General features: G+C 39.1%; 1 protein-coding gene across 4 annotated transcripts in view; it reads left to right on the plus strand.

Moving 5' to 3' along the window:
• The window catches only part of plxna1a (plexin A1a), a 274556-nt gene that overhangs the window by 176197 nt on the left and 80383 nt on the right, over positions 1–17976 (plus strand). For all 4 annotated transcript variants that reach the window (XM_055187468.2, XM_055187471.2, XM_055187470.2 and 1 more), the window contains exon 10: positions 12241–12441. In XM_055187468.2, coding sequence (XP_055043443.1) covers positions 12241–12441 — 201 coding nt within the window. The remainder of the gene's footprint in view (positions 1–12240; positions 12442–17976) is intronic.

The following is a 17976-nucleotide window of genomic DNA, read 5'->3' on the forward strand; positions in this document are numbered from 1 at the left end:
TCTTTACTTTGAGGGGTAATTAATAATGAGAATATATTTTCATGTCATTAGTTCTGTCACCAGTCTCTGCAATTTTCTTTGTAGATGCTTAATAATACCTGTGATTGGACCGCTGAGCTTAAATGGGTTTTTTAAACTGACAAAATTATAGAAATTGAGCCCAATACTGTAAAATTGGTAATTTACAGAATTGCACAAAACCTGTGGACAACCAAATCATGTTTAACCCTAAACAAAAAAAAAGAAATTATATTTAGGAAGAAATTAATTTTACCTCAATAATGCAAAATATTTTTTACATAATAATGTTATTTTGATAGATAGATAGATAGATAGATAGATAGATAGATAGATAGATAGATAGATGGATAGATGGATGGATGGATGGATGGATGGATGGATGGATGGATGGATGGATGGATGGATGGATGGATGGATGGATGGATGGTGGATAGATAGGAAGGTGGATAGATAGGAAGATGGATAGATAGGAAGATGGATGGATGAATAAAAGATAGGATGGGATAGATGGATAGAAGATAGGATAGATAGGAATATGGATAGAGGGGAAGATAGGTTGGAAGATGGATGGATGGATTAAAAGATAAGTTGGGATTGAAAGATGGATGGATGGATGGATGGATGGATGGATGGATGGATGGATGGATAGGAAGATAGGAGGATAGGATTGATAGGAAGATATGATGGATAGGAAGATAGGATAGATAGGAAGATAGATTGGAAGATGGATGGATGGATGGATTAAAAGATAAGATGGGATTGATGGATAGAAGTATACATGGATGGAAAGATGGATAGATAGAAAGATGGATGTATAGATAGGAAGATAGGATAGATAGGAATATGGATAGATAGGAAGATGGATGGATGGATTAAAAGATAAGATGGGATTGATAGATGGATGGATAGAAGGATGGATGGATATATAGATGATAGATAGATAGTATAAATAGGAAGATAGGATGGATAGGAAGATAGGATAGATAGGAAGATGGATAGATAGGAAGATAGATAGATAGGAAGATAGATTGGAAGATGGATGGATGGATGGATGGATGGATGGATGGATGGATGGATGGATGGATAGAAGGATACATGGATGGATAAATGCACAGAATGGTTGGATAGATGATTGTATAGGAAGATGGATAGATAGGAAGATGGATAGATAGAAAGATAGATGGATGGATGGATATAAAAATAGGATTGGATGGATAGATGCATAGAATGGATAGATAGATGGATAGAATGGATAGATAGATGAATAGATAGATAGATAGATGGATGGATGGATGGATGGATGGATGGATGGATGGATGGATGGATGGATGGTTGGATGGATGGATGGATGGATAGATAGAAAGATAGAAAGATGGATGGATGGATATAAAAATAGGATGGGATGGATGGATGGATGGATGGATGGCTGGATGAAGGGATAGATGGATAGAATGGATGGATAGAATGAATGGATAAGGGGATGGAGATGGATGGATGGATGGATGGATGGATAGATAGATAGATAGATAGATAGATAGATAGATAGATAGATAGATAGATAGATAGATAGATAGATAGATAGATAGATAGATAGATAGATAGATAGATAGAAGGATAGAAGGATAGAAGGATAGAAGGATAGGATAGATAGGAAGATAGGAAAGATAGGAAGATGGATAGATAGGAAGATAGATAGGAAGATGAATGGATGGATGGATTAAAAGATAAGATGGGATTGGTGGATGGATGGATAGAAGGATGGATGGATAGATGCACAGAAAAGATGGATAAGATGGATGTATGGATGGATGGACTCTTTCTGGTTCACGCGTTTTTAAATCTTTGTCCAGCTTCTGCAAATACACAGCAAACTCTCATCTCCCCCTTCTCTAATCTTGCCACTGCTGGTGATAGGGCTGCACTACCGATAAATATGGAGCAGAGGAGCATCGCTCCCTGGATCAACATTCCACCATCTGTGCCAAGAACTCCCAGCTCCCCCTTTGCCGTTTCAGTTCCTTGAGAGCCTTCATATGAATTTCCTTCATCTTCCGCCCAACCCCAGGTTCTCTAGGGACACCACAAATGACGGTCCACTGCAATTAATCATACAATCAGAAAAGCAATTAGCAGAAATGGGATGCCGCCATGCACCCTCACCTTTGTTGTTTGGTGTGGGGCCGTTCCCGCTGCGTTGCGAGCAGGACTCAAAGCCCCGTGGTTCTTGTTCTCTCTGGCACTGGGCCTCTCCAAGGGATTTGAGCCTGCCACTGATCTGTGGCTTTAATTATTCAAAGTGTATTAAATCTTAATTTCCAGATGCCTCAGCGTCTGGCTGTCTAACACGGGCCAAAGATGAATTTTACATTCAGGAGTCAAGATGATGGTGCGAGCGTCTTGGGTGGTACCTAAGGAGACCAGGCGGGTACTATGTTTCTTATGCTGTTTTAACGTGATCCTGTGCTCTCCTTAAGGTTGTCTTGTATGGCTGTGTCTTATTTGGAGGATTTCTAGATATACAAAACACATTTTAACATTAAAAGTTCATATAAAGTGGCAGTAGTAGTATATTTATTTAGTAAAAGATTTCCGGTTTTGTTCGGATCACTTCGTGTCTCGCCAAGTTTTGAGTACTGCTCTATATTTAAGTCTCGTGTGGGCGAGCACTCAAAAGCTCTTTTAGACTTCAAAGTCTCTTTCATTCGACAACAGACTACACTTGGTGTGGGTGGTTGTTCCTCTCTAGCGCTTGGCCCTTAATAGTCAACAAGCATCATGCTGTCTAATTAGATAGAATCTCATCTGTTCCTCATCTGCTACCATGATGAGGCATGCCAAATATCAGAAGGTTATGAATTGTTGACGTAATTTGATTAAAAATAATAGCAGGCTTGTCGAGTTGTTTAGCATGTCATTCAATAGTATTGCGCAAATAGCCATTCAGGGTTTGGGTTTTGGACCTTCTTTTTAAAAATGACCTACTATCTGAGTGGTTTCAAACCTTTCATAAAAGGTGTCTTAAAACCAATACCCAATACATGAACCTTTTTGATCCACTTCAAATGTTGACTAGTATTTACTTCAAATGAGTTTTTTGTGATTGACAGCAAAAGGTGCAAAATTGGACAACCAAAGAATCTTCAACCACCAAACATCTGTTATGTATTACTAACCCAGTTTTGCTTTAATAAACATGACAGGCCATTTTGTGTTTTTATGCCTTTTTAAGCTTGCATAAGAGAAGTCTGAGGGGGCAGATTTTTAAAAGTTTTTGTAGGGGCCACAAATCTTGAATGAGATCATATCTAAGGAAGTGTGGTCCTCCTGTCAGGCTTTTATCTTCTGTTCCCTTTTGTCTGTCGAGCGGCGAAATAGCAGTTGACGTAATTTCATCGCCTAGCTTTTTAGGACAGCATCTGTATCCTGAGGGTGCTGCCGGGGTAGTCAAGCCTGTCTTGACTGCTGTTGGTTAGATGAGCATCCATTCATCAAAGTTTCTCACTTCTTTATGACGGACACATCGTTTCTCATTCTTTAAGGAGACCCTGACAAGGTGGATTCGCAGTCATGTACATAGAGCGCAGTCAAGGTTGAATTTATTCAAGTATGCATGTTGCATTGGAAATCGAACCCTTGACCCAGATGTTGCTAGGACTGTACTGTACCAGTTGAGCTACTGGAAAATAAAGAATCTAGAAACTAAAAATGCTGGATTGTACATTGTTGGATAAAATGTGACCCTGTAAAAATCCAGGCTAAAGTCTCCTATCTTATTACTGTATCCGATTATGAGCATCAAATGTTGATTTCAATCATTGATCTCACATTGATTTCAATTTTGACATGACCTTACTCAATCAATATTAAAGATATCAAGGTTATATTTTCAGAGAATATTCTTTACAAGTAAGATGATTTTATGGGTTTTTCACAGGCAAGGTCACAAATACGGACAAACACAGCTGTTAGTTTAAATTAACCTAGAAAATGTCCATATTTGACCCAACCATGGGTTGACACAACCCAACATTGGTTACTTTAAACCCAACCCGCACATAAATCCAAAATATTAAAATATATTCAAAAGACACCTTTTTATGTAACGATGGGTTTTGTCCATACTTTAAATACTAAATAAAAAAATAATTAAGCTAATAAATCATACTTTTTTAAAAACCCAGCATTTTTTATGTAAAAAACTACTGTATGTATGTAAAAAATTACTGTGGTTTAAAGTAGCCATGAAACGGAAGTAGAAAGTGGTGACGTATATTCGAATGAAACGGTTTCTGAAATGAAATAAGGCAGGACTGGATTTGAATTTGTCCATCGAGATCTAATTGGATCGTTTGAAGTTGGGTCGTGTTGCTAATTGCTAATCGCTGCGATCTTCCCAGGACCCCGCCCACCTGCCATACCATATGACCGGAAGTGAAGAGAGATCGTTTTGAGGAGGGGAGGAGTTTTGCATTTTTGATTAAAGATTATGAGCACTTGCGAATTTTTTTAGAAATAATGAAGCTCACAGATAAGTCATTTGTTAATAATATCACAATATTAAAAAAAAAATTATATATATATATATATATATATATATATAGTTTTTCATTTCAATTTCATTGCGACTTTAACTATATATGGTGCAATGACGGCATTAGAACTGTGTTACTTTGATATTATTTATCAAAGATATTTAATATTAACAAGATGTGTCACTGCTATTGCTATGAAGGGGAGAGATCAGAACGGTTGATGAACGCTCTAGCCCCGCCCTCCAGTAAAAAGAGCCAATCGTCTACCGTTAAAGAATGACATCATTTGAGGGAGGGACTTCGCACATGCATAGTATCTGACAGGCATTGCAAACATGGCGTCACAGTGATGCGACTTCTTTAAAAAAGACTTTGTATTTACCATGGTAATGTATGATTATCATACTCATTCAATACTATATTATTCACTATAAGTAGAAAATGCTGGGTTATTTTCAACCCAGCGTTGGGTCGAAAAGGTACGTTCCCAGCATTTGGGTTGAAATTAACCCGGAAAATGTATATTTAACCCAACAATGGGTTGAAACAACCCAACATTGGTTTTATTTACAACCCAGGTTATTTGAACAGTGTGTATCTCAAAGACTTGCAAGTATGAAAGAGAAAGGTTTTTCCCGTATCTGTCTTAACTGGTAAAGCATTGCTTTAGAGATGCAAAGGTCATGGGTTCGATCCTAGAAAGCACAAACTGAGAAAGAAATGTGTAGCTTGAATTCACATGCAAGTTGCTTTGCATAAAAGCATCTGCCAAATGCATACAGTAAATGTAAATATCCCCAGTGTTTTTGTTGAATGTAATATAAAAAGAGGGAAAAAAGTGTTTCTGCAATTTAAGGGTCATCTGAATGCAAAACAAACCTAAACAAGAGAAAATGTAGATTACTCCTCGAAGAATGGTCTCCGTTTGCCGTATTTGCCGTGTGGGCTTCACAAAGCTTAACATTCAGTGAGCACAGTCTCCGGATCGCCCCACAGGTCTTTCAGACTAACAGAGAGAATGCGAGAGGAATTGGAAGGGAAGAGAAGCAGATATCATGTTTTGCTTGCAGGAGTTTTGCTACTGGCACCGTTTGTGCAAAACAAACAGCAGACTGGCAGAGCGTTTCTGTCAGCCAGCAGAGCCAAAAAACAGCCATCCTCTTTCCTTCAACACGCCGGTCCAACAATCCTACACACCGAATCTCTCTGTGTTTTATCTAACTCACACCAAACGTCAGGTCCTGAGCTCTCTCAGCGTTTTAGGAGCTGCATCCCGTGGACTCGAATCAGGAGTCTTAACTTGGCTTACGCCCCGCAGGCTTGTAGACGACAGATTTGAAACTCATCCTGGGAATAAACCAAATAACCATATCCTGGTATTTCCTTTCCTGGCACTTTATAAAAGAAATGGGATATCCTGGCATTCCTTGCATGCATTTTAAGGGGTAAATTTAGCCAAAAATGAAAACTCTGTCTGTCATTTAAACACCCTCATATCGACCTGTTTGCTGTTGTCTTTTATTCTAGGGAAGGCTAGATGAATCTTCACACAGTTCTTATTCATATATACACAGTTAATTGTGACCGCATCTGTCAAGCTCCAAAAATGACAACAAAACTAAGAAGCAGATCATTTTTAGACCATAAAATACCCTGTCAGAAATAAAGGTTGGCACTGGGATGGTACCCTTTATAAAAGTCCTAACATTTACCATTCATGGCGCTTTTCCATCACATTGTATCACATTGTAGGTTTGGTTTGGGTCAGGTCGGGTCAGCTCACCCCAATTTGGCTTGGTAAGCTTTTCCATCGAGTTTAATAACACTTCGCAGTGGGAGGGATTATAGACGTGTCGTTATATTTGCGCTGCCTACTGCTATGACATCATACAAGTGAGAGCGTTGTTGGAATGCATTTATTTATTACTCAGTCTGCCACAAAATCAAAATTGGCCACCACAAATAGATCACGTTTATCACTACCTCTGTCTCACATGACAGATTCTGTACAAACACTCGTGGCGTCAGTCGTTGCGCTCCACTGAGGCTCTTTTAAGTTGCATTTAAGCATAAATGCGGATGTGCACATCGCAAATGTGCCGCCACAAACTGCATGTCTGGAAAAAAACTGTTATGGTGTTCCTGATTCTCAACCTGTGGATGTTTTTCATCACCAAAAGGGAGTTTGGGAACTTATAGCAAAGAACAGATGACAACATGTTTGCTCGAGACAGCGCAAGCTAGCACTAAAAGCTAAAGCTAATCTTTTCCATTTTAGCGATGACGCTGGTAATGATGATTCTCTTAGAACAATCAGTGATCTAAAGTGTTGTAGTGGGTGTCAATACAGTGTCGAGGTGGCACTAAAAAAAGTAACCTCACATAATTGCGTAATGACGTGGAAAGGTCACGTGTTAAATATATAAACGCACATTTGCGGACCATTTTAAACAATAAACTGACACAAAGACTTTAATTGATATCATTCGACATACAACAATGTCGGAACGGTCCTCTTTCTCCACACTTGTAACACTGGGGCGTAGTTTCGCATATGTCATCCGTGACCCCTTGACGTGATGACGTATTACGTAAGGTCACGCTGGCGCGTCACAGGACTGGAAATAGACAAGAAGTTGTGGTTTAAAAGTGCATATTTTTTATTTTTCTTGTCAAAATGACGTTTAGAGATGGGATCGTTTAGAGTCTTTTGAAACTGCAATTTTAAACTGCATTAAAACTGTTAAGTGTTGGGGTCCATTAAAGTCCATTAAAATGAAAAAAATCCTGGAATGTTTTCCTCAAAAAACATAATTTCTTCTCGACTGAACAAAGAAAGACATCAACATTTTGGGTTACATAGTGGGGAGTAAATTATCTGGATTTTTTAAAGAAAATTTACTAATCCTTTAAATCAGGCTCAGTGGATGGTACTATGCAATGGAAAAGCGTCATTAGTGGCTCAAAATTATGAATCAGTCACACATCTGGTCTTCTTACATTATAAACTGATGTTTTATATAGATTGTGTAGATGAAAACATAATGGCAGAATTATTATTTTTGGGTGAACAGTTTATTTAAAATGTGACATTTACTATTTTAAATGTTAAAAGTGAAGATGGATTTGGAGCTCCAAGGCAGTTTTCTGGTTGTATTTCTTGTTAACTTGTAAGTTTGCTCGAAGCTTATTTGACGACATGCATTTCAGCACCGTGGGTGTGCACGCCGCATGCTAACCTGGATTCCCAGCTCACCAGAGCCGCCGTCATTTTAAACCAAATAAAGGCAGTAAGAGAAAGAAATCATGATGCGCTTCAAAGACATCCCTGCGGTACGCCATTAATCCATTGTTCTCAACCGGTGTGCAATCTGATTTACGCTTTCAACTATGTCCTGACACCTGTCAGTGTAGTTAATAAAATAGTTCCCAACGTTGTCACTTTTTTGTTTTGTTTTGCTATAGCACAATGTTCCCTAAATTTTAGTCCTCACCCGCCCCCTCCCAAAATCAGATGTCTTCATATGTAAAAAACACTCATAAGCCTTCTCCCATAAAAGGCTTGCTTGACTTCAGGCGGCGCCGTACAGAACGATCAGTGTTTGACATTACACGCCAGTCGGTCTGCGCAGCACCATTGAAGTCAAACACTTGATTTTGATTGGTCGTTTGCAGCATGCAAATGACGCAATGCTGCGCTCAGATAAAAAAAGTCTGTAGCATATAATTTTGCATCATAGCATGCATATTATATATTTTTTCTGTACTGTTTTATTTTTCACCTGAATTTGCCATTTACTTTTCCTTTCTTCTATATCTTTGCAAGCACAAACATACAATCTTTGTATTTTCACGAGTGATGGTGGGCGTGAAGTTCTTATCAGATTGTTGTAGCATTTCATTAAACGTGTCGTTTACGGCTATCTTTTCTCCACCTGTGTGTTTTGATTGCCAAAGCGAATGGCAGAGCCACAAGCAAAGCATTTCTCAGCATCAGTCAGGAGATGATACCACCTCTCTCTCAATTCTGATTGGCTCTCATCTTTCTTATCATTTTGCCCTTTGCCTTACTCAGTTGTGAGCTGTGTAGACTTTGTAAAATTGCATTTGCGGATTATTTTTTGAGATTAAGCAAAGCTAATCGCTATAATTACATTTCATGGCAGTTAAGTGTTAAACATGAGTTATAAGCCATCATAATGATGATGAAACTAAGCCAGAACCTTAACAAAACTATACAGTAAACAGTTTGTTTAGCATGCACAAATAATAACTAGATAACCCAACGTTTCGGTTTTTGTATTGCATTCGTCTGTAACTGATAAGGCCTCATTGCGTTCTGCACACAGGCCTTTATTGACTCCGAACAAATTGCACCTTTTCATTAGCAGTGAAACCCTCACCTTTGTGTAGCACACGGTAATTGAACACTAACACAAGCGCGCTCCATCAAGGGTGGGGCGAGGGGGTGGGGGGGGTGCATCGCAGTCTATTTATTCAGTAACAACCGAATCGAGTGAAAGCAGCACAGTATTAATAAGGAGACTGGCGCCCGAGGCAATTAAACCAGCAGCCCAATGGACGTCTGCAGAGTCATGAGGCGGCATGTGGCTTTCCCGTCAGGTTTGTTTACAGAATCCTCACTGTGGCAATGATAGAGGATATCTCCTGTAGATTTTAAGATTTTAATAACGCTGCTGGTTTTCAATTCCCTTCCCGTTCAATTAGAGAGAGGCAGGGAAAATAGGAAGCGAGGGTAATGAGTTGAGATACTTGATCAGACTTGATAAGATGCGTTGGGGGGAGATCCACCATTTGGTTGAACTTCGGATATCATTGCATGATAAATGCAGTGTAATGCAATGTTAACATGGCCATGATTTTTATGTTTGGGAAAAATAAAACAATAAGACCTGAGCATGTTGACTGGGTTCATAAGCTTCATCTAATACATCCCATTGTACCCCTATTTTTAAGGTTTTTTTTCCTGCATCCAGGCATCAAAAGAAAGGTTGATGCTTTGATCTAGCTGCCTGCCTTCCATCAAGCAATGCTGCAGTGTTTTGGATGCATTTCATATGGGCACATGAGATGTGTTTGTTGTGTAAAAACAGCTGTTCCATTACCTGAATTGTTTTTAAAGAAGCAGAAAAATCTGAACAAGGTATCTGAAGGTTATTTTTGAAGAGAGGTTTTATAGGGTGAGGTCTCACGCCTGTGGTAATGTCGCTGCTTTGCTAGTTAAAGTGCACAGTTGGCATCGTAACCGAAATACCGCTGCCAAGTCTTTAAAATGGCACATGCCCTCAAAAAGCTTAATTGCATCTTACTCTGTGCCCTGGTTTTTCAATCTGTTGGCATGACAACAGTGGCTATGGCCTTGAAGTCCTTCTAGCATCATTCTTGTCTTCAGCTCGTGATGTAGCGACATCACAGAAAGGGTTACAATGTCTGAATAGACACATTTGCTCAAGTAGTATGATCAAAGTGTTTTTGATCTCCTTCAACTCGGTGCGTCCGTTTGAATTTTTCGAAATTATAATAGGTAGCCGGGATGTTTTCTTTTGTGATGTTTCTGCATGCATAAAACAGAATACAGTTTTCATAAATCTAAACAAATGGGACGATGACCAATTGAACTTCAATTTTATGCCAAATCTTGGTGCTTGTTAACCAAGCCAACCAGAAAATCAGTAGCTGTGTCCGAAGTAGCCCCCTGTCCCCTCATTCACTATAGAGCAGTGGTTCCCAAACTTTTTCAGCGTGAGGCCCCCCTTGTGTGCAGTGCATTTTTTGGAGGCCCCCCGAAAGAACATTTATGACAAAAACTAAATGTAATATTTTAATTAAACAAAACATATAAAAATATACCTAGTAGTGATGTTGGTTAGTTGGCTTATTATTTTTTAGGTTAAATTACACAGAATTCATGATAAATGAATGTATTTTATAAAATGTCATAAAACTGGGGCCCCCTGGCACCGTCTCGCGGCCCCCAGTTAGAAAACCACTGCCCTAGAGTCCCCACATTAGTTTACTATTATAGTTAACAACTCGAATTAGTTAATAAAATTGAACTTGTAAGATCGTCGTAATCCATATGGCAAAATATATATTTTCAAATATATATATTATATATATATATATATATATAAACAGGTGACACAAACACCTACGCTTTGCGTCTTACAAGCCTTCGTCAGGGTGTAAGGTTACAAGTTTTTAAAAGATTAAGCCATGTGAAATAAAGGCTTTTAAACTTTTTCTATATCATTCGAGTGCCTTGGAGATTCTTTATATATTGATTTGAATTATTCCTTGCATCCAAAGAGCACTGAGATCACCAATTCACACCCCGTGCAGCACTTCTATTGCATTATTTGCTTTGATAATTTTAAATATATTTCAAAATATACAAAAAGTGGCCAAAAAATATGTGCTGAATATAATTAGACATATTTTACAAATTTTTTTTTACCAATTTTGTATTTTTTTTGTATATTGAAAATATATTTTAAAGCATTTATAGTCACATCACATTCAAAGAAAACCCTTGTGTGTTAAACCTGTAAATATATTTTCAACTGCAAAAATATACTTATAATTTTATATTTTTTACTTGTAGTTTATAAATTTTTAACAAACTTTTATATTTTGGCCAGGAGAAATATATTTTTTGCCATATGGGTTGTAAAATTAGAAATGTATTTGTTGCCCCTGAAATACATTTGGAAAAATATGTTAATATTAAGAGTTTGGTTCCAAAAGAGATAACTCATTTTTTCCCAAAATTTTTGTTTTGTTTTTTGATGATGTTAAAAATTTAAAATGTTAAAAATGGGGTTAAAATCTCATTTTGGAACCAAACTCCTAATATGAAGATTAAAGGTGACATAGAATGATTGAACGGAGTATTAATCTTTGTTCTGTGATGTGACATGTAGACAAAAAAATTTTTGTTTGGGTCTGTAATGCCTTAGAAGCTTCCTAAAAACCTCTCTCAGATAGCTCTATTAGGGTGGGGGATTTTAAACAAGTGGTTTTGCACGTATTTGGCTCCCCCTACTGGCTTAACTTGCAATCTCATTACTGATTGGCTGACTTTGCTGCCACTTTAAAAAATGTAGCCAATTATTTTAAAGTGGAGGGGCAGTTAGATGCCTGTGATGTCATAAGCATCAGTTTTTCAGATTGGGCTGTTTTCTGGCTGACATTTCTAAAAGAGGAATTCTATGAAACTGAGATGTTTAGCATGTTTTGCACTTTTTGTATGTTTGTGAATTTGGGTAGACTACCATTATGCAACAAAGACAAGGTAAAAATGGTTTTTCATTCTCTGTCCCCTTTAAAACGAAAGATCTCTTTAAATAAAAAAAAGTAAAAAAAAGCTTTGCTTTCCACAAAATGTATTTAGCATATATTTAAAATTATTTTTGGTCAGAGAAATTTTTATTTTTTGCTGTATGGGAAGCGCTGCGGGCATCATCCTCTGCAGATATGCGAGAAATTATTTGCCGCGAGCCTCAATGGATGAGTATAGGCAAGCATTGAGTCTACATCAGTTGTACATTTAGTATTGCTGTGCATTGTGGGGTTCAATAAGTGCACTGAAAGATGTCAACTATGATTTCGAACACCACTTTTTTTCATAAAATGTAAATGCATTGTTTCTTTCTTTGTTTTAAAGGAGTGTCCTCAGATCCTGCCCTCTACCCAGATCTACATTCCTGTCGGAGTCATGAAGCCCATCACCCTGTTGGCCCGCAATCTTCCACAGCCTCAGTCTGGCCAGAGGAACTACGAATGCATCTTCTATATCCAGGGTAAAGAGTACAGCGTCACGGCTCTGCGCTTCAACAGCACCAGCATACAGTGCCAGAAGACAATGGTAAGTTCAAACCCTTGTTACTTAAAGTTTCAGGCAGGTTTCTTTGTCTATATCCCAATGGAAAGTTCATCGAGTTCTTTAAGAGCCATTATTGATAGTCCAAATGCCAAACATTTTTTACAGCCTTTCTGACTCAAGCCTTCCCCCAATTGGCCAATCCACACTTTGACTGGCGCTCAAACTCCCATCAGGCACTGGGCAGAGACTGGTGGGCCATTAGGGGCTTGATGAAAGACGTTGAACTTATCTTTTTAACAGACTGCTTTGCGCAGGCAGTCATTAGTGGAGGTTTGTGTATTTGATGGCACCATGACACTTCCAGCCGTCGCTTATTGATGGCCGTTGTAAGATGCACGGTCTTTCTTTGCCGTTCTCTTTTGTGTGGAGGCTTCTGGTGTTACTGAAGGGAAGCTAATTACATGGCGAAGAGTTTGCGGTGAGCTGTCTCGCTAAAGACTTTATCGACTGTTTGCTGTCGCAGCCGTTTCAAATCAACAGCGATCGCTGCGTCGCTGACTAGATGCTATTCCTCTGTCTCTGCTAGCGGAGGCATCAGCCGGAGTGATGTTAACTTTAACCGTCAACACGAGAGCAAAAAACACCAAGCTGATAAGCGCCACTTCTCTTCTCATTTTGTAAGGGAGGTTGGATGCTTAAAGTGCTTTAGAAGTTTCTGAATGCTGCTTTGTTTTTTGTTCAAACATAAGGCGGCACGAGAGTCCAAATGCTCTTAAAATATAAAACTGTAAAAACAAAACTGAGAGAGTCATGATTCATAATCATACGGGTGTTTCTCGGTATATATAACTATACATATTTAAAAAAACGTCCAAGGCCTTTGAAATACAAACGTTGTCTGCTTAAAGAAGTACACTAGCACATAGAGGCCTTTGCCAATCCGGTTTAGCAATAGTTTATCTTAGTTAAAGCTCTTAGAGTGTCGTTTTAATTTCTGCCTCAAAGGTCCGGCGCTTTCCTCAGTCATCTGTGGTTTATGTCTGTGACGGAACCACGCCAGGTTTGGTTCTGTGCTGCTGGGTATTCAGACAGCCCGTCACTCCTAATGAGAGCCGCAATTACAGCCGTGTTAAGATCCACACTGCAATTACACCATTAAATGCCAGCAATTATCAGTTACTTAGCGTGCAGTGATTTTAGCATGAGTGCTGTGTAGCCCCGCGTGAGAGTTCCATTACAAGAAGTAGGAGCATGTCTAAAATGACGGGCTTTGGCACAGATCAAGCGCCACTATTGTTTTAGTCATTCACAAAGTCATTCCTTAGCGATTTAAATGACTGTTCGTCAATACTGTTGAATTGATGCACTCCGGCGTGTTGGATGAGGTGGCAAAGGCGGGTCGGATATGAATCACCGGCTCGAGTCCCGTCGTTCTTTTCACTCAACGGAAACCTTCAACGTGTGAGCGATTGATTACAGTGTTGACTAATGGTTTTGTTGAATTCAAGAGGTTTGAACTGTTTGCTTTGAGTCATTATATGATTGTTGGCAGAACACGTTATGTAAACTGAGGGGTTTTCGCAAGAACCATGCCAACTAGTGTAATGAGTGTAGTTGGGAAAATAGGTGAACCATCTTAAAATATTGCACATAATAGTACACTGTTAGAAAAAAATGCTCAAATATTTACCCCAGCTGTCACTGGGGCAGTACCCTTTCAAAAAGTACAGCTTACCACCTAAAGAGTCCATATTAGTACCTGTTGGTACCAGTGGTATACATATCTGTACCTAATGGTATATATTAGGGCTTTTTTAAAGGGTACTGCCCCAAAAGGTTGCCAGGTTTTCACAGCAAAACCCGCAAAATTGCTACACAAAACTAGCCCAATCAGGTTTCGAGGGGGTTCTCCCTTAAAAGTCGTGTTCTGGTGTAAAACTGCGGACAAACAGCCTGTTAAAGTAGCCCAATTCTGCGAGAAAACCGGAGACTTGGCAACTGTGTGCCCCAGTGACAGTTTGGGTACATATTTTGACTGGAGAATTGGCAACCGTGTGACCCAGTGACAGTTTGGGTACATATTTTGACCATTTTTGACTGGAGACTTGGCAACCCTGTGCCCCAGTGACAGTTTGGGTACATATTTTGACAATTTTTGACTGAAGACGTGGCAACTTGGTGCCCCAGTGACAGTTTGGGTACATATTTTGACCATTTTTGACCAGAGATTTGGCAACTTGGTGCCCCAGTGACAGTTTGGGTACATATTTTGACCGGAGAATTGGCAACCGTGTGCCCCGGTGACAGTTTGGGTACATATTTTGACCATTTTTGACCAGAGATTTGGCAACCCTGTGCCCCAGTGACAGTTTGGGTACATATTTTGACCGGAGAATTGGCAACCGTGTGCCCTGGTGACAGTTTGGGTACATATTTAGACCATTTTTGACCGGAGACTTGGCAACCCTGTGCCCCAGTGACAGTCTGGGTACATATTTAGACCATTTTTGACCGGAGACTTGGCAACCATGTGCCCCAGTGACAGTTTGGGTACATATTTTGACCATTTTTTACCAGAGATTTGGCAACCCTGTGCTCAGTTTGGGTACATATTTTGACCATTTTTGACCAGAGACTTGGCATCCCTGTGCCCCAGTGACAGTTTGGGTACATATTTTGACAATTTTTGACTGGAGACGTGGCAACTTGGTTCCCCAGTGACAGTTTGGGTACATATTTTGACCATTTTTGACCAGAGACTTGGCAACTTGGTGCCCCAGTGACAGTTTGGGTACATATTTTGACCATTTTTGATTGGAGACTTGGCAACCCTGTGCCCCAGTAACAGTTTGGGTACATATTTTGACAATTTTTGACTGAAGACGTGGCAACTTGGTGCCCCAGTGACAGTTTGGTTACATATTTTGACCATTTTTGACCAGAGACTTGGCAACTTGGTGCCCCAGTGACAGTTTGGGTACATATTTTGACCATTTTTGACCAGAGAATTGGCAACCGTGTGCCCCAGTGACAGTTTGGGTGCATATTTTGACTGGAGAATTGGCAACCAGTTTTGACCATTTTTGAATGGACACTTGGCAACCCTGTGCCCCAGTGACAGTTTGGATAGATATTTTGACAATTTTTGACCCACAGGGTATTAGTTCTGTACTATTACTGTGTTTTAATGTGAATATTTTTAGCTGATGCAATTTTTGCACTTATATTGTATAAGTGTTTTTTGCATTTATACTGTATAGTATTGCATAAAATAACTAATTTTGTGCTTTTCATAATGGTAAATTAATTTGTTAATTTAATTGGTATACTTATCATTTTAATTTTTAAAGGAATAGTTCACCCAAATATGAAAATTCTCTTGAGACCCAAGACTGATGGTCGGAGGTCAGACTCTGATTTGTGGCAACAGCTGGCAGATGGGATCCCGGGCTCGTAGCGGGCAGATGGCTGGTGCTGTATGATTAGGTGGAGAGAACTGATTGTGTTTGCCTGAGATTGATCAATTCGATCTTTTGTCTTCCCGCTTAAGACAATAGAGAGGTGTGTTAATAAAACACAACTGTGTGTTGGGACGCGGGGGGAAGCAGGTAGTCCTGACTTAATCGATTGAGTAAACAAAGGATATAGAGCTTCTGATGAGACGTGCCAAGATGGAAGAACATGTAGTATTAGCAGGTTAATACTAAAGAAAGGCGAACTTCTTAAAGTTGATTACAGATGTTGTACTGCCTAAATAGAGGCCAACTGCTTGGAGCACAGTTATAGGTTTAGACAGGAAAAACTGCATATAGCTCAGTGATAGAGCATTGAGTTACCACCGCAAATGTCATTGGTTCGAACACATACGGATAAAAATGTACCCCTTGTAATGCACTGTAATTCGCTTTGGATACTGTAGATGTAAAAACCAGTGTTTGTTAATATATTCACGTGAAGTGGGCTTTGATCAAGAAGTAGTGCAAAAGGTTGTGGGTTCGATCACATACTGATAAAATGTAATGCACTGTAGGTCACTTTGGATTAAAGTTGCCAAATGCAAAAATGTAGAATGTACTTTAAATCAAGAATGATGAAATACCTCTTTTATCCAAGATGATGCTGGTGCCCAATGCATGTTTCAAGCCAAACAAATGATGGGTCCATTGAGCACCAGTTCCATTTTGGTGGAAAGAAAATAAAAGGTAGGTGAGAAAGGGTTAATATAAAAATGCTTTTCACTACAAAGCTCTTTCTTTCTGAGCGCCACAGACCAGGACCTGGGGGATGAACAGAACAGGGTGATGGTATCAGACCCTGCTTTACAACATTAGCTTCAGCACAGATAAATGACCAGAGAGAAAGAGAGATCTAGTGACTGACACAGAAAACACAATGAAGGAAGGAACAGTCAGGGTAAAATCTCAGCAAGAATCTCCTTCCCGCCATCCACCGATTTGCGACCGCGAAATGAGGACTATCGGGAGAGTTTGATAGGATCCAATTAAAAGCCGTCGCAGATAAAATGATGATGAAGTGCAGCCATGTAGGAGCGAGATGGTACCCGTTCCTCCCCAAACACTTTGGAAAATGAGGTGGTCATCATTTTATAGGAAGGAAAAGGGAGGCAGTTTTTGTTGGTTAGAGAGAGAGAGAGAGAGAGAGAGAGAGAGAGAGAGAGAGAGAGAGAGAGAGAGGTGAATAACTCAAGGAGTCTTTGTTGTGTCCTGCAGCGGGGTTAAGATTGTGTCAGACGCTCCCATGGAGAAGATCTCCTACTAGGAAGAAGATTCACCATGAGCTTAGAGCTGAATTATAGCTTTAGCCACTTGAATCCTCTGTTTTTGCAGAAAAAAATATTATAGCACTACTGTATACAGTAATACTCTGAAATACATTATGGCTCTAACTCATTCTTATTCATATTTAGTGGTGCTTTGCCATGTTATTATCATTAACTAAAATGAAAAAAAAAACATGTCTGTTAATTAAAATCAAATAAATGGGCCTAAATTTTTGTTAGAAAAATGAGAAACGTTGCCGTAAAGGCACGGTATGTATGATTTTTGCACCGAAGTATCCAAAAACTACAACCACAATGTTTTATATATTTTTCACGTGTACTTACATAAACCTGAATGCTTTTAACAGTAACTGCATTTCCATTGCAGATTTGCGCAAAACTTTTTGCGTTATTTTCTAAATGTCGACAAAAGACTATTATAAAATGACAGCGTTTCCATTAACCGATGATATGCGACTGAAACATAGCTTTTCCTCTCGCGATAATTCATTCCAAATATCACACCAAATGATGTTGGTAGGTTTACTAATATCTAGGGATGCGCGATAAATGCCGATACATACTAATAATACCTGCCCGATAACTATTCTGAATCGCACAGCTGACTGAAATACATTATGACTCTAACTCATTCTTATTCATATTTAGTGGTGCTTTGCCAGGTTATTATCATTAACTAAAATGAATAAAAACATGTCTGTTAATTGAAATCAAATGAAATAGGCCTAAATATTAGTTCGAAAAATGAGAAACGTTGCCGTAGCCTCTTATGGAAC

Source organism: Misgurnus anguillicaudatus, chromosome 13, assembly GCF_027580225.2.
Source record: "Misgurnus anguillicaudatus chromosome 13, ASM2758022v2, whole genome shotgun sequence".
Lineage (NCBI taxonomy): Eukaryota > Metazoa > Chordata > Actinopteri > Cypriniformes > Cobitidae > Misgurnus > Misgurnus anguillicaudatus.